Source organism: Jatropha curcas, chromosome 8, assembly GCF_041381405.1.
Source record: "Jatropha curcas cultivar XTBG-Jc1 chromosome 8, XTBG_Jcur_1.0, whole genome shotgun sequence".
Taxonomy (NCBI): Eukaryota; Viridiplantae; Streptophyta; class Magnoliopsida; order Malpighiales; family Euphorbiaceae; genus Jatropha; species Jatropha curcas.
The window spans coordinates 13,438,236-13,463,224 of NC_143158.1; the positions used below are offsets into that span (position 1 = coordinate 13,438,236).

A 24,989-nucleotide genomic window follows, 5' to 3' on the forward strand; every position below is an offset into this window, starting at 1 on the left:
TCCGTCAACACAGACTGAGTGTCTCAAAACGGAGCCCCAGAGCCGTCTTTTATAGGAAAAAAGTGACCCCAGGCGCCCCTGCCCGCCTTCAAGGGCGGGCGTGCCCGCCTGGGCTGGGCGGGCGTGTCCGCCTGGGCTGGGCGGGTATGCCCGCCCATGTTGGGCGGTCGTGCCCGCCCATGCTGGGCGGGCATGTGTGCCTTCTTTCTTTTTCTTAATTTCATTTCGGAGGCTTTTCCGGGAGTTCCGGACCTCCAAAAAATATTCCGAGACCAGTTCCATGATCCTCGTAATTTTTTCGGACATTTCAAGTACCATATTGGCACACTTCCGGCGAACTTTTTGAATGACCTTCGGTCTGACCGGACTGTTTGCAGTCCGGAAAAAGTGGCTCTTTGAGCCTCAAAATTTGAGTATTCACAGCTGCCCCCCACCGGCGACCATAAAATGATTTATGGGAGTCGGTGGTTGTATGAAACACAAATTTTGTAGGCGAAAAAATAGACGCGTCCAGAAGACCCGCCTTTTGGCTCCTTTTTTTCTTCTATAAATAGCTTAAACTTTCATTTTTCACTCATTTTCATCCTCTTACTCTAAGGCTCTCTCTCAAATTCTCCCAAATCTCTCATCATGGCTTTCTCCGATTATGGTAGCGACGAGGATCTGCTGGAGTCTCTGGAGATGTCTTTTAGTGATGTCGATCTCATGGCGGATGCTGATACTCACGCTTCTATGACCGGCGTCTTTGCCCAGGTACGCTTGCTTTGTTGGCATATTATTTTAGGCCAAATTGTGATCTTGGGCCTTAGGCCGAAAAATAATTTTTTTTTGGGCCTTAGGCCAAACTGTGATTCCTGGGCCTTAGGCCAAATTGTGATTTTTGGGCCTTAGGCCAAATTGTGATTTTTCGGGCCTTAGGCCAAATTGTGATTTTTCGGGCCTTAGGCCAAATTGTGACTTCTGGGCCTTAGGCCAAATTGTGACTTCTGGGCCTTAGGCCAAATTGTGATTTTTCGGGCCTTAGGCCAAATTGTGATTTCTGTTTGTGCTTACTATTTTTATTAGTATGCATACTAGGAGGGGATTACTGCGGTCACCCCCGACCGAATGACGGAGCTGATTGGGATTGACCTTCCCCGGATTATTAGGCCTAGCTATTCTACTCCCGATCTGAGTGTTTCGAGGCACTGGTTATCTCTCCAGGCCCCTGACATTTATGCCAGACATAGACAGGGAGAGCTAACGGCTACTCAGGTAGCTAGATTCACTCTGTTGCTGTTGTTTGCGTCATCTTTCTGGTCTAACAGAAAAGAGAAGTTTAATCCCTCTATTCTGAAGAGTTTGGAGGACTTGGCCCATCTTACTGAGTACGACTGGGCCGGTGCTATTCTGAGCCGCATGTATGATGATATGTGCGATCTGAGTCGAGGCCACTGTAAGCTCAGCGGGACCTACTATTTCTGGGAGGTAATGTAAAGAGCATATCCTCATTCTGTGCTGTCTTTTCCCTTTCTTTTCCTCCCCTTTTTTTTATTACTGATCCATTCCTTCGTTTTTTGCAGACTTGGGCTTTTGAGTATTTTCCCTACCTCCGCCCAGAGCTGACTCATACTGATCTTGGGCTAGGGTTGGTACCTTTGGCTTGGAGATGGTACCGAGCTAATCACCAGTCTGTTCTACGCCAGAAATCTTTAGGGGATTTGCGGAGCTTCTTCGATACTTGTACCATAGAGCAGGCGAGGCCCTCTTAATTTCCCTTGGTCGTGCAAAAAAATAAAAGATTTATTGACACATTTGCTTCCCTTACACAGGCTGAGGTAGGGGCGATGAATACCCGACTCCAACGTTGGACTGAGGCTGATCCCCATTTCAGGCGATCAGAGGCTCTGTCTCGACGGTGGTTTGTCTTATCACATCCCGTTCTGAGACGTTATTACCTGGGCGAGCGAGTGCACTTCCAGGTTAGGGGCTGCCGCTCCGTTCCTCTTCCTCCTCCTGAGGACATGCGAGCGGGCAAACAGATGGTTCTTACAGATGCCCATACTGAAGGTATCCCACATATGGAATTGATCCGGGGTGGAGATTATGACGAATTCTGCCAGGTGTTTCTGATGCGGCCCATCGGCTCTAGGCTTGACAATCTCCCGAGGTCGACCCCTTTCCAGCCGCTCGGCACCCGTTCCTCTCGGGCTTCAGGCTCCTCGGCCAGGACTCCAAGAAGGAGGCCTACGTCCCATCCTTCTTCTTCTACTCCGGTGGAGGGTCCGTCTCGAGCTGGCCCCAGCCATGCGGCTAGTGCCTTCAGGATTCCCCAGGCTATTTCAGAGGCTACCAGGCCAGTCCATCCGGGCTTGGCCAATTTGCACCTTCCATACAGCATTTCCTATTACACTCCTGAGGGTACTTCATCTCTTCGAGAGGTGTCCCTGGAGCGCGTGAATCGCCTGGCTCTTCCTCCTGATGACATTAATGAGGTAATGACTGATAAATCTCTCATAAAAAGGATTTATAAGAGATTTGTATGCATATTGACTTATATATATATATATTTTTTGTGTGACTTCCAGGTGCCTGACGGCTTGATCAGTCAGATGATGGAGCTAATCCTTGGGATGCAGGAGGAACTAACTTCAGCTTGGACACTGCAGGCCTTTGACGACCGGAGGAGGAGGAGGTCTCGCCGCTGATAGCTGTTGGACTTCCTTGCTTTCCTTTATTTTCTTTCCTCTTTATTTTCCTGTACCGAATCTTGGCCTGTGTTTCTGTACTTAACTTATTTGTACCTGCATTTGATTAATACTGAAAGTATGCACATTTATTAGATTTGAACAGAAGAGAAAATCCAATTTTTTTTTTTTAAAAAAAAAAATTTACCTCCCCTCTTTTTTTTTTTTTTTTTTTTTTTTTTTTTTTGGACACCCGCCTGGGATGGCTGGGTGTGCCCTGCCCTGTCTGGGCGGGCATGCCCGCCTGGGCTGGGCGGACGTGCCCGCCCTGCGTGGGCGGGCATACCCACCTGGGCTGGGCGGGCGTGCCCGCCCCGCGTGGGCGGGCATGCCCGCCTGGGCTGGGCGGGCACGCCCGCCTGGGCTAGGCGGGCGTGCCCGCCCATTCCGGGCGGGCATGCCCACCCTAACCGAGCGGGCGTGCTCGCCCTCCAGGTGGGCATACCCGCCCTAGAGGGCGCGGGCAGCCGCCCTTGGGCGCGACTTTCTAAATAAAAAAGGCTGTTTTCAGCCTTTTTCCCCATTCTAACTCTCGAACTCTGTGCCTAAACAGCTATTCTGGTCAGTTTTCTCTCTCCCCTCTTTTTTTTTTAATTTATTATTATATTTATTATTTATTTTTTTTAATTAATAAAAGCAGGATAGATAAATAAATAAGAAACATGAATCCCTTTTACAATCATAGCATGCATAGCTGGACCAGGAGTCTCTCCAAAATTGAAAAGATCAATTTGGGGAGGTACGGAATTTCTCCCGTTATCACTCTTAGGGGCGTAGTAGTTGACTGGGACCTTTTGCGAGCCTGTATTAGATTTTGGGATCCTGAGGCTCACGTTTTTCGGTTTGGGGCTATGATGGAGGAAATGTGCCCTCTTTTTGAGGAATTTTGTGCGATTATAGGGTGTGATCCCAATGCTTCCTTGGTTAGGCACGAGGTGAAAGTTGGGTATGTTAAGTCATTTGAGAACTTGTTTCGGTTTAGCCGGCCACAGGCTAAGGCTATGATTGTGGATGATCAGAAGGCGATTCTGCTGCCCCTGATTGATGAATTTTCAGAAACTTGCTTGGACGACCCTGACCGGATGAGGCTGAGGATGCCGGCCCTGGTTTTCTGCTTATTGGCTGGTTTCTTATTCAACCGGGACCCAGGTTTTGGAGACTTGCGGCTTTGTCCCATGGTTTGGCAAATGGAGGATATGGGTTGTATTGGCGGTGTCGTGCTGGCAGAGACCATTAGAAGCCTTGACAGAGCCGCTTTAGGGTTCGATGATTGGACTGTTTCCCCCGTCATTCTCCAGGTATTTTTTCTATTATCCTACCTCATTCTTCTTCTTCTTTTTTAATTTGTTTCTTCGTAATAGAAAAGATCTATTACTCAGGTTTGGTTGAGGGATCATCTTCAAGTGGTGTCTGCTCCTACCTCCCTTCCTTACAATCCTTCCCAATATCGCATGCGAAAAATCTTGATCTCACACCCTTCTATTGAGACATGGACTTCGTGGCTGGTTGAATTAGGTCCAAATGAGATACTGTGGTTCATCCCTTGGTATAATATGAGCCGCTTTATTCAGGTCAGCTTCCGCCATTCTCGGGTTTACCTCCTAGGCCTTACCCACTGCACTTGGTACTGCGCTTCGCGCGTTTTGAGGCAGATGGGGATAGATCAGACTGTCCCCATTATGGATGATATTTCGACTGATGCTGCCATTACTGCTGGTGTTACCCGAGCTGTCCTTAAAGCTTGGGTTAGAGATCACCGCATGGTGAGACCTTTACCCGATCCCACCAGTGTTCAGACTTCTCCCGAGTACCGGGCCTGGTTCATTGCCGCTGTCTGGCCAATTGAAAGACCTAGGAGGACTGCACTACTGAGTGTTCTTGAAGGTTGGGTTCAGGCTGATGTTGAAGAGGAGTTTGGGACAGGTGAGGAGATTGTGCTGGCCCCTCGGACAGGCAAGGCTGGGCAGAGTTCAGTAGAAGACTCAGAGGATGCCGCTCCACGGAGGCGACGGGATACCTAGACTCATATGAACTTTTGTGATCTTTTTCTTGTTTTGCCTTTCGTTTTGGGACTTTGGATTTATCTTTGGATGTATGCTTTACACTTTCTTTTCTGCTTGATTTGAACTGCTATTTGGAATGAGATTCGACTTTTTAGCTTGAATTGAGAAAATTATTTAGCTTTCCAAGCATTTTCCAATTTTATTTCTTTCAAGCTCTAATTTTTGCCTAAGCTGCCCTTTTCGGGTTTTCAACTTAGCGAGCTTACCCATTTTTGTCTAAGCCGCCCTTTTTGGGTTTTCAGCTTAACGGGCCCCGACTTTTGCCTAAGCCGCCTTTTTATGGGTTTTCGACTTAGCGGGTTTTTTTTTCTTTTTTTTTATTTGGCAAAGAAGAATGAAATTATGAAATGTTTAGACCGCGCCCAAAGAGGGCTGCCTACATATCTCTGATATATAATTTCTTTTTTCCAAAGAGAATCAGGTCTAATGTAGTTCATCTTACATTACAATCACACAAAATATCTTTTTAACTGATCTAAATTACATGGATTAGCAAATTCCAAGCCATCCAAATCAGTCAAAATAACGGCTCCGCCTGACAAAATTTTCTTTAACACATAGGGTCCAGCCCAATGAGGACGAAACTTCCCACGTGGGTCTACGATTGGCTGTCTAATTTCTTTCAAAACCAAACAACCCTCTTCCAACTTCCGGTCTTTGACCTTCTTATTGAAATGCCGCGCCATTCTTCTTTGATACACTTGAGTTTGGTGGATTGCTCGCAATCGCTTTTCATCCATACCCAAGAGTTGCGAATGATAATTCTCGGCCCAATCTGCTTCGCTGATCTGGCTTTCCTGGATAATTCTTGCCGACCGAACTTCCAGCTCAATAGGCAACACTGCTTCCATGCCATATACTAAAGAATACGGGGTTGCCCCAGTAGGTGTCCTGATTGAAGTCCTGTATCCCCACAAGGCATTTGGCAATTGTTCGTGCCAAGCTCTATGCTTTTGAACTGTCTTCTGCAAAATGACCTTTATAGCCTTGTTTGCAGCTTCTACGGCCCCATTCGTCTGTGGGCGGTAGGGTGAAGACTTGTGATGCTGAATCTTCTTTTGTTTCAGTAGGTCCGAAAATTCACTTTGAAAGTGAGATCCGTTATCCGTGATGATCTCGAATGGTGTTCCATACCGACAAAGGATGTTGGTACGAACGAACTGTGCTGCCTTCTTGGCATTCAAAACGGAATAAGAAGCTGCCTTAATCCACTTAGTAAAATAATCAACAGCAACCAGAATGAATTGATGGCCATTGGAAGCCTTTGGATGGATCTTTCCGATCACGTCTATGCCCCAAGTTGCGAAAGGCCATGGTGAAGTAATGGGATTTAGACTGACCGGAGGCTGTCTTTATAGCTTAGCAAAAACCTGACATTCGTGGCACTTCCGCGCGTGTCTCACGCAATCTGCATTTATGGTCGACCAGTAATAACCCAGGTTCATAATTTTCCGAGCCAAAGCTATCCCGTGCATGTGCGGACCAGACTCCCCATTGTGTAAGGAATTCATGATGCTTTGAGCTTCTCCTTCATCAACGCACCTTAGGTGCAGGCCATTCCAACTCCTTTTATACAGAACTCCCCCAGTAAGGAAATATCCAGATGCTAACTGTCTCAATGTCCGTTGATCAGTCTTGTTGGACCTCTCCGGGTAAGCTTCATTCTGGAGATAATTCTGTATATCCCAAAACCACGGCTTGTCATCGACTAGATTCATGACATGCGCTGGCTGTTTCTGTAGCCGAACCGTCAGAGGTCGGATGATTTGATCTCCCCCTACATTAACCATGGAGGCCAAAGTAGCCAGAGCATCTGCAAACTGATTTTTGGCGCGTGGCAGGTAGTGGAAAGATAGTTCCTCAAACTGTTGAGCTAACTCGTCCAAGCGTCGTAGGTAAGGAACCAATCGCTCTTCCTTAATTTTCCATTTCCTTAGAGCTTGAGAGACTATCAGGTTGGAATCTCCGAAAACCCTAAGGATTTTTATTTCTTTTTCCAGGGCCGCTTCTAACCCCTTGATGCAAGCTTCATACTCGGCTTCGTTGTTGGTACAGTCGAAATCTAGTTTGACTGCGATTGGGACGTATTCTCCACAAGGAGTTTTGAATACGACTCCAATCCCGTTTCCATGGTAGTTTGAAGCTCCATCGAAGTACATCTCCCAGACCTCACCTTCCAAGCTCAACAAGTCTTCATCAGGAAATTCTACTTCCGGCATTTGGTCTTCGACCGGCAATTCTGCTAATTGATCAGCCAAGGCTCCGCCTTTCACTGCCTTCCGTTGTACAAATTTTAAATCGTAGGCTGCGAGCACTGACACCCACTTTGCCATCTTACAGTCAAGAACCGGCCTTTCCATAAGGAATTTCAAGGGTTTCGATTCAGAGATTACGTGTGTAGTGTAAGACGAGAGGTAGTGTTGCAGCTTGGTACAGGCCCAGACTAGAGCCAGACACAACTTCTCTATCTTGTTGTATTTCAACTCATATTCCAGCATCCTCTTGCTAAGGTAATACACGGCATTTTCTATCCTTGTATCTTCTGCTTGTTGAGCTAATATGGCACCCATTGCTTCTTCTGTCACAGACAGATACAGTAGCAAAGGCTTTCCTAGCCTTGGTGGTTGTAAAACAGGCGGGGATAGCAGGTATCGCTTGACTTGGTCGAAAGCCGCCTGACAATCCTTATTCCATTTGACTGCTACTCCTTTCCTAAGTAGTTTGAAAATCGGACCACAAGTATCGGCCAACTGATTGATGAACCGGCTGATGTACTGTAGCCTTCCTAGGAAACCTCGGACTTCTTTTTCGGTCCTTGGTGCTGGCATTTCCAGAATAGCTCTAGCTTTCGAAGGATCAATCTCTATGCCCTTCCGACTAACCATGTGCCCCAGAAATACTCCGGATGTAGCTCCAAACAGACATTTTGCCGGATTGAGCTTTAAATTGTACTTTCAAAGTCTAAGGAAGAACTTCTCAAGCGCTGTCGTATGTTCTTCAGCTGCTTTTGATTTGACAACCATATCGTCCACATATACTTCTACTTCTTTGTGAATCATGTCATGGAAGATGGTCGTCGCCATTCGTTGATAGGTTGCCCCGGCATTTTTGAGCCCAAAAGGCATGACCCTGTAGCAGTAAGTTCGCCATTCCGTGGTGAACGCCGTTTTCTCTTTGTCTGGCTCATGCATCATTATTTGATTATAACCGACAGCAAGATCAGTCAAGGAGACCATCTCATGTCCAGCCATTCGGTCCACTAACAAGTCGATGTGCGGCAGAGGAAAATCGTCCTTCGGACATGCTTTATTCAAATCCCGGTAGTCCACACACATTCGCACTTTTCCATCCTTCTTTGGCACCGGCACGATATTTGCTAACCATGTCGGGTAGGCGATAGGTTCTATGAACTTGTTCTCCAGCTGCTTGGCAACTTCCTCCTTGATTTTCAAGGACCATTCTGTTTTCAGCCTTCTTAGCTTCTGTTTTACTGGCTTAGTCTCTGGATATACTGGAATCTTGTGCACCACTATTGCTGGGTCAATTCCGGTGATGTCACTTACTTTCCACATGAAGCAATCAGCAAATTTCTTCAAACATTCACTGACCTGTTCCCTGTTCATGCAATCAGATGCAATGTATGTATGTTCGTTTTCTTCTTTGCCAATTATTATTTTTTCCTTTTCATTTTTTATTTCATTTATTTGATTGTTTTTGCTTGGAAATGCTTGGAAAGATAGACACGCAGGGTAATCAAGAATTTGCAAGCCTTTATTAATTATGACGGAATCGTCTTCAAAGAATACATCAAATTTGAAATTTGGATCTTCTAGATCCGACACAGATGACTCGGAATTGGAACTAGACTCCGACTCGGTTTCAGACTCGGGGTCAGACTCGGACTCAGTACAGGACTTTATTACAGACTCTGGTACTAGGCTTGACTCGGGAGGGGGTTTGTCAGCAGTGCGCTCCTCCTCGGTGTACCAGTTGTCAAGAGGTCCTTTGCTCGGCTTGATTAGGCTGCACAAGTCTTGATTCCCATCACTTCCGATGATAACTGCAACCTCATCAAAGAGATTAGGCTGCATGAAGTCTTCTGTCTCCAGCTCGGTTACTACCTCGGGCTTGTTGCCCCAAACATCCGAGAATATTTCTATTCCAGGCAGCATCTTCTTAACAGTTGGGCAGCAAAAGGGCTCCCGGAAGCCACAGTAAGAAACTGCTTCTCCAGGTTTGCAGAAGTAGCTGTTCAGAGTCAATAGGTAAGGCCGCATATGTATACTTTTCTTCCTTCCTCTTCGGGTTTTCTCAGCACGCTCTTCGTCAATGGGCTCATAACCCAGTCCGAAGGTTCCCTCATTCACTGGACACTCCCAGGCTTGCAGTTTGGGGTATGTTTTCCCGGATCTGGCCATAACCATTCCTGGCAGATAGGACATCTTAAGCATTAAGGGCACTATACAGTTTATTTGCACCGTCCCGAAATCAAAGAGAATTCAAGAGTTTGCAGTCTTTCCTTCTATGAACTGCACAGTATCATATTGAAATCCCGAGAGGGGTAGGTTGGCGGTCTCAGGGTTGACCTCAAAGAGAGGCTGGCCTTTTGGCTTTTTGAGCTGGCTGTAGTCATCCCCCTGAATGGTGATAACTTTGTCCTCATATGGAAACTTGACCTTTTGGTGCAAGGACGAGGGTATTGCCTTAGTGTGGTGTATCCATGGCCGGCCCAGAAGTAGGTTGAAGCTGGTCGGCACATCAATTACCTGGAAGGGGACTTCCATCACAGCCGGCCCAACTCTTAGCTTCAGCATGGCAACCCCCAATACTTCCCTCCGGGTGCTGTCATAGGCCTTCACTATCTGGTCCGAGGGAGTGAAGTCAGTTTCCTCCAACCCTAGACAGCTGGCCACTCTCAGTGGGCAGACGTTCAACGCCGACCCATTATCAATGAGAACCATGGGCACGGTTTTGTCTCGAGTCTGAACAGTGACATAAAGAGCATTGTTATGACTGCCTCCCTCCTTGGGCAAATCGTCATCAGAGAAACCGATGCTTCGTGTTTTAGATGATTGGGTGAGGGTGGATACTAGCACTTCAGGGCTAACTTCCACAGGCGTCTGGAGTTGACTCAAAGCCTTGCAAAGAGCTTGGCGATGAGGAAAGGATGATGCCAAAAGTTCCCAGATTGACACCCTAGCTTGTGTCTTTTTTAATTGTGACAGCACCGGGTCCTCCTTTGGCTCCTCTGCCCTCTGATAGGGTTTATTTTGAATTTTGTCCAAAACTAACGGTTCATATTGTCTCCCGCTCCTAGTTATAGCATCAAGTTCTCTGGTCAGGTCATTCAAATCCAAGACACAGATGTTGTTCATTTCAAGGAATAGTTTGAAAGGATCGATTAGTTCCTGCTCAGTTATAATAGCATTTATCCCATGATTTGGCAAAGGATTAGTGCTAATGTTAGGCTTACTCCTTGGAATGATCGAGCCATTGTCTACTAGGTCTTGGACGCGGTTTTTGAGTGTCCAGCAGGCTTCGGTCTTGTGCCCGTATCCCTGATGATACTCGCAGTATTCATCTGCCTATAGTTTCTCGGTAGTGGATTGGGAGGTGGCCTTGCTTCTAAAGGCTTGATATAGTTGGCCTTGACAGCCTCTCGGAAAACCAAAAGGATCGGCATTCCAAGGTCAGTGTATGTTCTTCTCGATTGATTACCATTCCTCATATTCCCTACTCGTAAGGGGTTGGTGGGAGTGATGCTCGCCACTTCGTGGACTTTGCTAGCTTGGCTAGGCTTCTTGTACTTAGAGGTCCCTGAGTCGTCTTTCAGTTGCCCTATTTGGATCAGATCTTCCACCTTTGTAGCAGTGGCGATGAGCGACTGGAATGTTGGTAGGTACTGGGTTTGCAACCGTTGTTGGTAAACAGGCTGCAGGTTTTTTATTATTATATCGACCTGCTCCTGCTCAGAAGGCCGATTAATCATCTGGGCAGCCTTGGCCCTCCACCTCGTAAGGAACGAGGAGAAAGGCTCATTATTCTTCTGCTTGGTGGTCTCTAACTCTCTTCGGGTGACATCCACCTCCATGTTATAGTGGTACTGTGAATTGAATGCATTGCAGATGTCTTCCCATGTTTTCATTTTGGATCGGTCAAGGCTAACAAACCATCTTAATGCAGCACCGGTAAGAGATTGTTGGAACAACTGAGCAAGGAGCTCGCTGCTCAATCCAAATGGGTTAAGAGCACCTACATACATTTTCAGATGAGTCTTAGGACAAGTGGTTCCATCAAATTTGTCCATGTTGGGCATCTTGAACTTAGTTGGCAACCTGGCTTCAGGGAACAAGGACAAAGAGTCCATGTCCACCACTTCCTTATGGGTTTTGAGAGCAGTGATGGACCTCTCTAGGAGCTCTAGTTTCTCTCTCATTCTCTGAGCTTCCAACTCAAAAGCAGTTTTAGAAGGCATCTCATCCAGGTTTAGGGCAGGGTTTGTAGGTTCAGCAGCAGGACCCTGGTTGGAGGCAGCAGGTCCACTTCCCCCAGCGGAAGCCCCATTTCCATTACCATTCCCATTACCCAGTTCAGCTATCAGGACGGTCCTTTGGGCAGCTAGTGCCTCATTCATTCTGGCCTCCATTCTAGCCTCTAGTTGTTCAATGAGGGTTTGGATATCAGCAAGTGATGCCATTGGTGCAGATGGGGTTGTTGGAGTTGTAGGCGAAGCTGGTGTAGCTGGTGAAGCTGGTGAAGCTGGTGATAGCACTGTAGGTGTGTCTGGCACTTGGGTGGGCACTCGGATTGTGGGCACCTGTAAGGGTAAGGGTAGCTGGATTAGGTACAGTGGTCGGTGTATCAGGTAGCTGATGTGAGGTGAATTGACTCTCTTGTCCAACTATGCATGACTGAAAGTAAAAGAGTGTTTTCTGACCTTTTAGTGTTTACCCCATGTTTATGATATGTCGTGAATGCGCATAACAACACGTCATAATCTGTTTAATGATATGATTCTCATCATTGGGTGCATACAGTCCTAAAGGATAGGTTCTATAGGCTATGACTCAAATAGAGAATCGGCTTATAAGGGACCCTTGAAGCCTTGAGCATGGATATACCTAACCACAATGTGAAACAAAGAGTTTCGCGTGGGTCCAACGGTACGCATACTCATGGGCCACTCCCAAAAGGATTGGGGGTGGTTTGCGGCAACAGGGAGGACGCTTTGGCTGTCCGTCGACATAATCAAAGAGACCTGCCGATCAGCGCTACTTGCTATCTAGACTCAGAAGTTTGAACAGAGAGAGAAGAAATTCATTTGAAATTCAGTTTTTTATGCAATGGAGAAAAAGATTCTCAATCGTGCAAATAGATCAACAAATTTAAATGTCTTAATCAAATTTGTCACTTAAGTTCAAAATTCCTCTCATCGAGTATTCTTAAAGAAAGAACACTCGATTTATGTCAAGGTACCCTGCAAAACAAAGCATAGTAAAGTAATGCCCTAAAGAAGGGCATGTTAGTTTATTCAACAATTGTAGTCCACTATTATGCAAAAAGATTACATAAAGTCCCCAGCAGAGTCGCCAAACTGTGACCCCTCCCCCAAAAACACATAGGCATGTAATGCATATGATGAATGAGAAGAAATGTACGTGATGTGTGAGTCGCCACCTTGTTTAATTATTTTAGGGTAAACTAGGAAAAAACCCTAAGTGACTCAATTTTAATTAACCTAGTTACTAGATTAATTACCCAATGTCTAAGGCATGATCTTCGAACCTGAGGTGGATCCCGAGACTATGTCATGCTGATGAAACTAACCAAAAAATGAATGCTTTGCAAGATGATTGGACCAATGGAATGTTTAAGTGACTCTGAATGATTGCGACTTGCCGCTCGGGGTTAAATCCCGAACGTGCCTACGTACTTCCGTTTGAATGGAAGATCAAAGTCAACGTAGTTCGGTAGGCCTCTTTTAGAGGGCTTTGAATGGGGATGCTTTATGCATGAGTGTGTGTATGCTTTGTGCATTTTGTTTAGGCATTGTGCCAAAGAATTGATTGTTTTAGGCATTTTGCCAAAAAGTGTTGATTGGACTTATTTGTGTGCCAGAAAAATGTTGATTGGACTTATTTGTTTGCCAAAAAATGAATTAAGGCTTTTAGCCAAAACATTTTGTGATTTAGGCAATTTAATTGCCGAAAAATTGATTTTAAAGGCTTTTAGCCAAAATGTGTTGATTTGAAAGCTTTTAGCAAAAAGTGTCGATTTAGGCAAGATGTTGCCAAAATTGATTGATGATTTATTTAGGCGACTGTCGCCAAAATTGAATGATTTAAGGCTTTAAAGCCAAAAAGATTGATTTAGTTTTAAGGCATTTTGCCAAAACTTTGATTTAAGCGTTTTATTGCTAAAAAATAACTGATCTTACTTATTGGCAATTTGTTTACCAAAAGTAATTAATCAAACTGCAATGTAGGCAATTTAATGCCAAAAGAACGTGAATAATTTAGGCTACTTAGTCACAATCATTGATTAACTGGACTTAGGCCAAGAACTGTTTGAAATAAAGGCAATTTCACCATAGTTATTGATTAACTAGGATTCTTTAGCCAATAATGTCAGATTTAAGCTTTAATACCACGATTATTAATTAATCGGGCATTTAAGCTTAATCTTTATTTGATTGAGGCAATTTATTTGCCTAGTGGATGATATGGATGCATTCATGCAGTTATAGAGTTAAGAGGAGTAGAAAAGAAGCATGCATGAAGTGCTAAAATTAAATAAGCGTAGTCTAGTTTATGTACCTGATTTAATCTCCGACCGCTTCTTAACTCCAGGTTAAGCTCCTCGTTAAGGGAAATATTAATTAAAATGGAATTTTAATGGCCACTTAGTAAAGCAAGAAAAAATGAAAGCAGAATAAAATAAATAAAATAAAATAAAGAATGCAGAAAGCGATAAAAGAATCGCAAAGAGCGTAAAGGGAGAAGAGAGGTCCGTCAACACAGACTGTGTCTAAAATGGAGCCCCGGGGCCTCTTTTTATAGAAAAAAAACGCACCCCGGGCGCGCCTGCCCGCCCTCGAGGGCGGGCATGCCCGCCTGGGCTGGGCGGGCGTGCCCGCCTTTGCAGGGCGGGCGCGCCCGTCCTTGAGGGTGGGCATGCCCACCCCCGCGGGCGGACATGCGTGCCTTTTTTTCTTTCCGGAGGCTTTTCCGGGAGTCCCGGACTTCCAAAAAAAATATTCCGAGACCAGTTTCGTGATCTTCGTAATTTTTCGGACATTTCAAGTACCATATTGGCACACTTCCGGTGAACTTTTTGAATGACCTCTGGTCCGACCGGGCTGTTTGCAGTCCGAAAGAATTGGCTCTTTGAGCCTCAAAATTTAGGTATTCACACAGGCGCTAAGGAGGTTGAAGTAATAGGAGATTCCTTACTGGTTATCGAGCACGCCAACGAGAGATGGAAGGTAGAAGAAGAAAGATTGAAACCCTATGTTGAGTATTTGTTAAAGAAGGCAGCACTATTCGACAAGATCACTTTCACCCACATAGGAAGAACCTATAACAGAATTCCAGACGCCTTGGCAAACTTAGCGTCGGCTTGGCAAGACTTAAGCAAAGTTCCGAAGAAGCCATTTATCATTACCACAGCCAATATCCCATGCTATCAAGAACATTATGTGAATCAGGTGGAGTCGGAGAAAGAACCCTGGTTTACGGATATCCTGAGGTATATGAAAGACAGTACTTTTTCTGATGATGCGACGAAAGAAGACCGTGCTGTCTTAACGAAAATGGCGCTACACTACGTCCTAGCCGATGGCGAACTCTATAAGAAAACCTGGGATGGAATGTTGCTGCGATGTGTGAGCGAGACCGAAGGAGAGGATATAATGAGAAAAGTTCATGAAGGAGTCTGTGGTACTCATTTAAGCGGTATGAGTTTAGCAAGAAAGATCATGAGGCAAGGTTATTTTTGGATGAAAATGGAAGGCGATTGTGTCCAATATATGCGCCGTTGCAAAGCTTGCCAATATCATGACAATAGAAGCCACTTACCTGCTGTTGAACTCCATCCAACAACTCCTTCGTGGCCTTTTTCTGCATGGGGCATAGACGTCATCGGTAAAATTTCACCTGCAGCATCCAATGGTCATCAGTATATATTGGTTGCAGTTGACTACTTCTCTAGATGGATCAAGGCTCAATCTTACAGAATCTTAACTGCCAAGCATGTGGCAAAGTTTATTGAACAGAACATTTTCTGTCGCTATGGCGTTCCCCATCACATAGTTACAGATAATGGTTCTCATTTTCAAGCAGAAGTTGGCCAATTGCTTTATAGATACAAGGTTGAGCATCACCATTCTTCTCCTTATCGCCCTCAGGCTAATGGCGCAGTAGAAGCTGCAAATAAGGAGATCAAGAGAATCCTGTCGAAGATGTGTGAAAGGTATAGAAGCTGGGCCGAGAAACTTCCTTTCGCGCTCTTGGGGCATCGCACTACCTTCAAAGCAGTAAATGGAGCTTCTCCCTTTGAATTAGTATATGGGATGGAGGCAGTGTTACCGGTAGAGCTCGAAAAGAAGTCTCTCAGGGTTTTGGTAGAAACTGGTCTGACCGAAGAAGAATGGGTCAAGAAGAGGTACGAAGATCTGGCATTCTTAGACGGAAGAAGACTGAATGCTCGATTCCAGGATTAGATGAGAAAAAGGAGGATTGCTCGTTTCTACAACAAGCGAGTACATCCAAGGGCTTTAAAGAATGGAAATTTGGTGCTGATCTGGTTATTGGATCATGAAGCCCAACATCATCCTGGCGGGAAATTCAAACCCAACTGGCATGGGCCGTTCAGAATTCAGAAATTGCTACCTAAAGGCGCCGCTGAATTAGTCACTATGGAAGGAGAGCCTGTCAATCGAATCGTCAATCAAGATCAAATGAAAAGATTCTATGTCTGAAATGATGATTTCAAAAAAAAAAAAAAATGCTAAGTTGAAAAATCGAAAAGGGCGGCTTAGGCAAAAAATGAGCTCGCTAGGTTGAAAACCCGCAAGGGCGGCCTAGGCAAAAGTTAGAGCATGTAAAAAAAATGCAAAATAATGATAGTAAAATCTTGGGATTAGCGCGTGGTGCTTAGCTTAAATGCAGAATTCATGCCATGCGTTCGTGACAGATTAGTGACTGGTTGCTCAATGCCATCAACTTAACTTGAAGGGGAATAGGAAATCAAGTAGTTAAAATGAATGACCATTGTATTAGAATAAACTTTCTTTACTTCTGTATAATGTTGAAAAGAAGTAAGATTAATAAAGAATTTGTGTTTTCAAAATCTTTGTTTTTGTCCTGGTATTACGGTCGAAGAATGCAAGGCCTTCCTCTCTGTTTATTTAAACAAAGATCGACTCACTTGGTGTGAAGTGTCCTGGCCATTGGTCCTGCCTAAACATTGAATCTTAAAAAAAAAAAGAGAGACATTGATCAGAGGAACGAGTACCATTTTCTCAGCGATTTCCCTAGAAGGATCAACAAAACCACGAATGAACCTTAGCACTTGTATTAGTTCATGCATACATAGAGGAGTTACATTTATTATTATTAATTTGTGCAGGTTATAAAGCAGACACTTCATTCTTTGTTGTTCACAAGCATAAGTTCCTATGTTTACAGAATAATTTTTACTTTATTGAGTTTTCATTTATTAACCCGAGGGCAAAAGCCCCAGATGACTAACACAGCAAATAATTTCGAAAGAAAAGTTTTGTTGTCTTTCATTGCCCATGTGTGCAGGAATCAATAAAGACAGAAATCATCAAGACCATTGATTAAAAGAAAAGCAAATACATTTAGGTAAAAGCACATGGCTTGAATGCAAAAAAAAAAAAAAAAAAAAAAAAAATTATTCTGAGGAGACACACCAGCAAAGGTCGGCCTTCACAAAGCGTGACATCACTGTGGGGTAAAGAACCAGCTGGCATATGCAGGTGTCACAATATCCTGCATCATTCCTTCATCTAAGTGTATGGTGTTTCGACTTTGGCAACGATCGGCCAAATTGGTCAACAGATGTGATGTTATCAAGCCGCTCTCAAAGTTGTGGGCTCGGGGAACGCGCTGTATCATCCCATACTGACGACTGATCCTATCTGGGAAATAAGCCATGGAATGGTCCAGACTGGCATATAACACGTAATTGAGAGTCATGCTTCCAATCGTGGCCAGTCTAATTCTCCACCAAGGACAGGTCCACCGAATAATAGGGTTATCACCAAAATCGAAGCGTCTCCGAGACCGAGATTGAAAAACAGCAGGTCCATAAGTTGGAATCAAGCGAGCAGGAACCGGAGGAATAAGGCTTAATTTATCCAAAGCCCAGGCTTGCAATAGTAGTGGACAGCCGCGATGATGAACATTGAAGTAAGTAATGTGAAGGGCAATATCCCTGGCCCAACACATTGTCTCCCCCATGATCATCATGAAGACGGTACGATGGTATAATTGCATGTCACGAACAATGGTCAGAAGTTGAAAGTCTCCAATTCCGGGTTGACGGTTCTTCATGGCATACACATTCAGTAGCAAGAAGCAACAAGCTCGGATCCAAGGCAGATCTAGATCGGTGGACAAAACTTTGTTCAAGAAAGGTTCCAAAGGAAGACCTTGATCTACGTTTATGCCATCAGGAAGATAAACCGGACACGAGGCCACGATCTCAGCTAGATCGTACCTAGAACCTGGGGGCAAGGCCGGAGTTTCGTTTTGTTCAGGATGATGATCCATCACGGCGCACATTTCCTCATAGGTCGGAGTCACTTCAGAATCTTCAAACCGGAAAACCATGGTGTTTGGATTGAAATGGGTAATGAGCCAAGACAGGAAGCCATGGTTAGGTTTTAGGTCTTTGAAATATCTTAACCAGGCTAGTTGATCCAAAGGAGAGACTTGCCATAGGTCGTCAGAAATGGATTGGACGAAAGATGAGACTCGGCTTTTGAAGGCCATGGAAGAAAATCACTTAAGAAATCGACGTGCTTTGGACACTGGATAGGAATGAGGTGCGAAGCGGAACTTATATTTATAGGAAAATGGAGAAATCGATGGGCGAGACATCACCATCACTCAATTTAATAATCATCGTCAGAGGTAGTTGGAAGGACGGTCTTGAAGGGTCTATTCGGGATGGTGAACATTTAAACCTGCATCAACAATAAGGACGGCCTGTACAATAAGGAAGTCGGGTCTTTATGATCGCATTAATCGAGAAAAGGGTGGTTGAGCCATTACGTCCGCATTCACTGAGTGGACCGCCCCATCAGGTAAGTACTGCGCTATGCTCTCTGTTTGGAAAGTGATTCTTGATCATGTTCCATATTAAGTTCATTATTTTATTTACTTTATTTTATTTTTATTTTATTTCATTTATTCATTTACAATAAGTCGATTTACTGACTGCTAATGAGGTGAACCATTCTTATAAATAAATGGTACATCGCTATTTTGTATTTGGTATTGTGTTCATGTTTTGTTTTTACAAGAACAAGACTTCACAGTTGCAAAACATAAACGCACATGATAAAGTAATTAAAAAAAAAAACCAAATGTTGTAAAATGTAAATAATACCATAAGATGTTGATATAACTGTACAATCACAAAAAATAAATAAATAGAAAATTAATAAAAATTCAAAATGTTTAAAGTGTTCAAAAAATGGAGGAATCATGCAACAAGACTACCGCCGTCTACGGCTAGGACCAACGACAGTCGGAGGGGGTGGAGATGGTGATTCGTCGTCGGAGGAAGAGCCGCCCTCATCCTCATCAGAAGAGTCAAGCGGGATGCCCTCGACCTCTAGCCTCGTCCGAAGCCGCTCCACCTCCGCCTGAAGCCGGCTCACGGCACTGGACTGACGGGACTGATGCCTCCGTAGCCTCCCGTTCTCCAACTCCTGCAAAGACAAGCACATGTAAGAAAGGTCATCAAAATAATAAGGAGCGAAAAGGTGAAAATGTGTAAAAATTCATACCAGCTCATGTCGCTCGGAGTAGAGCCGGCCGATGTAGGACCGGGCAAAGCCGAACCGCTGGCAGATCTCCTGGTATCGCTGGGCCGGCACCTGCAAACATAAAAATCCATTAAAATGGATATTCAGGTAAGATACTTCTAACTTTGTATATTCGGTTTATAACTTACATGTGTGGTGTGCTCAGGGTCCAACTGTACTGGAGGAGGAGCCTGCCGCAGGTCTGCAGGAATAATGATGCCAGATCCTAAGCCAAGGCCAGGATCCAACACCACCTCCATACTTGGCGGAAACGGGACATCACCCAGTACAACACCAACTGGTCCGGTCGGAGCCGCCACGCCACCCGCCTCAGCTGCTGCCTCAGCCCGGTAATGAGCTGCGGTCTTGTGTGTCTTCCGCTCCTGCATTCAGTTACAAAGAAAGTAATAACATCAGTAAGTTGAGACAAAAAGAGGAGTAGTAACAGTAAATGAGGTTGAAGGTCAGATGAGTTACCTGGATGTACTCGAGAACCTCGGGAAGTCGAGCCTGCATCCGAGAGGCAAAGTAAGTAGGAAAATCACTGGCGGACAGGAAATCGTTCGCCGAGAAGCCTCTATACTCTACCTCTAGGTCCTCTCGGGTCAAACCCTCCAGCAGACACATATGCCAGGGAGGGGCATGAGGCACTCTCCGTCGAGCTGGAGCTACCGGAGTGTCAAAGACCCGCTCGCCAAGGAAGTACCAGTCGGCCCAGTAGCCTCGCAGCAGCAGCCTCGACCGGGTATGCAACTCAGCCACCTCCCGGCCTGGATAGGTCCTCCAGGCCTCGCAGTCCTACGGCTCTAAAGATAGCTACAAAATGATAAGAAATCAGCATTGATAGTATGTCAGAATAAAGAAAGAGACAAGCTACAGATTCAGAGATTCTTTCTGTACTCACATCGGACAACTCCCGATCGTTAAGGAAGCTCCGCCAGTACTCCGGATCCTCGCTACTGGCATAAGTGTGATGGCAGTGGGCCAGATAGCGAGGAATCCTCCTGGACTCGACGGGAGAGTCGCCGCTCGGACCGCCCGGGTAGATGCAGTACTCGTAAGACCACACCTGTAACAGAAACAGAAAATAACACCAGTTAGTTGAACAGTTGAGAACAGCGGATCAAATAAGAAGAAAAAGTGAGAATGAAAGTGTGTTACCTCCAAAGGCCGGATGAACAGCCAGTTTGACTCACCGCTACCACGGGTCCAGACGTCCAGACCATGATAGAGATGAGCCAAACTAACTGTGGCCCAGTCGAAGGACCCGACCTGGCTCAGGTCCTGAAGACACGCCAGCACCGCAGGATCTCCCTTATTCTGGGAGGTGCATAGTAGCTGCGAAGAGATGATGTAGAACAGGAAGGACCGAGCAGCCTGGTCCCTCTCCTCGCGAGTGTACGCAGGAGCAGCGGGTCGGACATCCTCTGGCAACTCTCGCCAGGCCTCCAATCGGGTCCTGATCCTCTCGGCCCAGAACCGATAAACCATCTCGTAAGACATACACCCCTGAACGGTATATCGGGTCTGCGTCGTGACGCCGAGGAGGGAACGGAAAAGCTGGGCTCTGATAGCAGCCGTCTGGTACCGAGTGTCTAGCGGGGGAACCGGGCCAGTGAAGCGTAAGCCGGTAATGGCTGCGTAATCCACGAGAGTGAGGGTCATCTCTCCGAACCCGAACACGAAAGTGTGCGTGCAGTCGTTCCACCGCTCCATCAATGCATACCGCATAGCGGGCGGGAAACGAGGCTGTGTGCGGCGCAATCCGGCGGCATAATCCCCGAAACCTGCAGAGACAACCCGAGCTCGCATAGGAGGGTCCAGCAGATCCCAGAAGGCAGAAGCATCAGTAGCCGATCCGCCTGAGCGGGCCTTGCCCAGATTAACCTGTAAGTAAATTTCAATTTCAATAAATGTAAGACTAATAATTGCTTATTTTCTTCTATGACAGGGGAAACAAAAAAAAAACTCGAGTTTTGGTTCGAACCATAGCTGCGTCACGCAGCTCCCAGTCGCGTCATGCGTCTACGGAGTTGCACCACGCAGCTTTACCCAAGTTGCGCGATCAGAAGCATAGCTGCGTAGCGCATCTCAACACCCGCGCCACGCCGCTCTACAGTCGCGTCACGCAACTGTTCAACATATGTGGTCCCAAAAACGGATGCGTCACGCGACCACAAAGCTGCTCCACGCATCTCTCTAGTCGCGTCACGCAACTGTTCAAGATTCTCATTCATTGACGAACAATCGCGTCACGCAACTGTTCTTCCTAAGAACAGCTGCGTGACACAACTGTCGAAGGTACGCAGCAGTTTAATTTTAACTTTGTCTTGCTACATTTATACTATTTTTGTGCAATTACAGGGCAAAATCAAACCGTCTAGAGTTATCAACAATCAAAAGCTAACAAATCTAGGTCTAAACACAGTCAAAAAGAGATTAATGCTAAGGTTCAAGGCAAGCTAGGGTTTCTGGCGTCTCGAACAGTCGCGTCATGCGACTGTTCCTACAAGAACAGCTGCGTCACGCAACTATTCATGGAAGAACAGCCGCGCCACGCAACTCCTACCTGCGTGACGCGACTGCCGACGCAAGCGCAAATAGTGAAAAATAATCCTATTACTACAGTTACGGATCAAAAGCAGTAAAACAGAAAATTGAAGAAATTCTGTACTTACCTCGGATCGAAAGCCACGCATCTGACTCGTTTCGTACCGGACTGGAAATTCCAAACCCCGGCAACGGAAGGAGCTGCAATGGTCGCGTCCAGGGGGTTAGCGGGTTCCGGCTCACCGACACCGGCTCATCGTCAAACATAGGAATATCGGGCAGGGCCCCGAGAACCTCCATCTCCGGAGTGTAGGCAGAAGCAGGGATCTCTGAGATTTGAGACATCGTTTCAGTTGAACAGTTCAGAGAATTTCCAATTGCTTAGGGTTTATGAATAAGTGAAATTGAATCGACTGAGAAGGAAGCTACTTATAGTAAAACCAGTTGGGTCGAAGCCCATTCAACTGGGCCCGACAAGAGCATTGGGCCCATTATCCTTTTTCGAGCCCAACAGGCCCACACGGCCCATTTCAAAAGCTCACAACGACCCGTTCCGGCGATATGATGTCGATGTACGGCTCGTATACAGCTGCAACTTTCATCAACTTACCGTACCGGGGTCAGGAGCATCAAATTGTCCATATTACCCTCAGGTAAATTCCCTTCTAAACACTATATCATAAAGGATATGCTTGAAATACAGGCAACAGCTTTTGTTAAGTCTTTCCTGCCAAATATTTGGTAAAATTTTCACAAAAATAATAATAATGCGTTTATAAAAAGTGAATACTTTTGGTTCTAGGCTGGGATTCCGGACTGGGGGCAAAAGTATGACCTTTTGCCTTAATAAGAATTTTTGCATGGGGACATGTGATGTTCCAACACCTTTCTAATAGAAAGCAAGGTCTGTTCGTATACAGACAGTGCTCGTCTTTTCCTTGTGAACAATTTCTTTCAGGCCAACTGGTGATGGTTTTTCGAAGCCAATGGGTCCTGCTGATTAGTGATGGTGCATTGCGAAGCTAGTCAGAACAATTTCAAAACAGTGATGATGTATTGCGAAGCTGTTTGAAATCTTCTTCCCCAGTCAATGATGTTGAGTTGCGAAGTTGACCTGGGTAAAATCAATGTCTTTCGAGCCGATCAAACCGAGCCTCGAAGATGCCTTTTCAAAACCGACTGGAGCCGACAAAGCCGATCAAACCGAGCTGAGTAGGTGGCCAGACCAAAGTTCTTCAAGCCGATCAAACAGAGCTTTGAAGACTTTGTTATCCAATCAATGTCTTTCGAGCCGATCAAACCGAGCCTCAAAGATGCCTTTTCAAAACCGACTGGAGCCGACAAAGCCGATCAAACTGATCTGAGTAGGTGGCCAGACCAAAGTTCTTCAAGCCGATCAAACCGAGCTTCGAAGACTTTGCTATCAAAGCAACATTCAAAACCCTTCAGGCCGATCAAACCGAGCTCCGAAGGTGTCTTCCAAGCCGATCAAACGGAGCTTCGAGGATGTCTCTTCAGATTACATGGAAGCCGACAAAGCCAATCAAACCGAGCTTAGGAGGTGACCAGATGATTGATTCAGCATTTCTTCGAACGATCAAACCAAGCTTCGAGAGGATTGCCTGAAAGAAGGCGCGTCAATAGGCCACTTTAACATTAATCGTTTATACAATTAATGATAAAGTGGGGGGCAAACTGTTGACGCGTGGATTTATGCCTCCACCTGACCCAATGATGATATGAGGACAAAGGATGAGGCTTCACAATAAACCAAAGGTGTCTGAATCAAAAATTGAACCAAACCCCCAAAGGAGCCTGACCCATGTTAGGGCTGCGTCACGCAGCTATTACCTGCGTGACGCCACTTATAGCTGCGTCACGCAGCTCTAACGGGTCTGACACCTTTGGCGCGCGCCCGTGCAGTGGCCTGCACTGTTTGTATGGATACGCGGCAACTGTACGAAAAGTAAGTCGCGTCACGCAGGCTTACGGGTGCGTCACGCAGCTCCTACATGCGTGACGCGACTGCCTTGTCGCCCTAACCATATAAATACTGCATTACACAGCAAAAACGGGATTTTTAGAGACTTTTGAAACTTTTCTCATTTTCTCTCAAAAAGACTAAGGCATTTTAGACAAAAAGAAAACGATTGCGGCTAGGGTTTTCCTCAAAGACTCCAGTGAGTAACCTTGAGGAAGATCAAGCCATTAGGTACATAGATTGAAAATTTGAAAATATAAAAAGGACATAAAAAGAGTAAGAGAGAAAGAAAAGAAAAGAAAGGCTTTTATTGTTAATATTGGACGTTGAATCTTTCTGGGATCGTGAAGCTTCATCCTTAGATCGACCATATCGTATGCAATCCTCAAATCTGAGGGTTAGGTAATCATCTAAACCCTTCTTTTGCATGTTTCTTTAGCTAGTTATTTATTTGTGGAAATCCCATTTTCTTAGTATTTTAGTTAGTTTGGTTTTGATTAAACTACATTTTGCCCATATTTGAGTGTTTCGGAGTTGTATTAAGCCCCTGTTGGTAAAAAGAACACGTAAAAAAGGGGATTTGAATGGTAGTTGCGGACCAGAGCAGCCGCGTCACGCAGCTACTACCCGCGTGACGCGACTGTTCATGACCAAAAGTCCATAATATGGATTGGACCACCTGCGTAACGCAGCTATTCGCAGACCCAGGAAACTTTTGTATTTAATGTGATATTTCGGATGAATAATCAATAAAACTGAGAATATTAATAAGTCGCGAATAGTTCTGTCACGCAGCTAGGAGTTCCGTCACGCGACCGTTCTTCATAGAACAGCCGCGTGACGCAACTGTTCCAATTTCCAGTAACACAATAAGAGTTGCGCCACGCGAGTGTTCTTCATAGATCACCCGCGTGACGCGACTGTTCTAAAGTTCCAGGATGAATGAAGGGAGTCGCGTCACGCGACTGTTCCTTATGGAACACCTGCGTGACGCAACTGTCTCATGATTTCAGTGTATTTTCCTCATTTCACCTTAATTTCATATTATTAGGCAGATTTTAATCTTAACTCAGAAAATGATCAAACATGGTGTTTTTTCCCCCCGGAGAAAATAATCGCGGTTTTTATTTGGTTTTGATATTTGTTTTGGAAAAGTGGTGATAAAAACCTTTGGATGTACGATGCCGATAAATCGGTCTTATAAATCATTTTTAGTCGCCACCCATTATTTCGACAATGGGACCGTTTTTAATTTTATTTTGCAAAAGTGACTCCATTTCAACCCATTTTATTCAAGGCGTTTCGTTTTAGAAACTGGTCAGATGAACCGATGAGGTTCTAGGTAGGGAATTGGGTACGTAGGCCCGTTAGAAGCCGACGCCCGAAAAAACCGGCCTCTTTTAACCTACGATTTCTAAATTGATTTTATTTAGAAAAAGCCAATTTATTTGAAAACCCAACCCAAATGAATCGAACCGAGTTCCTATGTGGAAAAAGTAATTAACCGTCCCAATTAATTTTCATCCATTGCATTCATCATAAATAAAGTATATCATCCACCATCCACCCATAATACACATGAATAAAATAAAAGACCCGCTCTTGCCTTA

At 45.2% G+C, this 24,989-nt stretch overlaps 1 protein-coding gene across 1 annotated transcript; it reads left to right on the plus strand.

Moving 5' to 3' along the window:
• Positions 1 to 630: 630 nt before the first annotated feature.
• On the plus strand, positions 631 to 16,635 carry LOC149494223 (uncharacterized). Its single transcript, XM_089725430.1, has 5 exons — positions 631 to 753; positions 1,078 to 1,467; positions 1,563 to 1,736; positions 1,812 to 2,474; positions 16,597 to 16,635. The coding sequence occupies exons 1-5, from the start codon at positions 631 to 633 to the stop codon at positions 16,633 to 16,635; spliced, it is 1,389 nt and encodes a 462-aa protein (XP_089581556.1).
• The last annotated feature ends 8,354 nt before the right edge of the window (positions 16,636 to 24,989 follow it).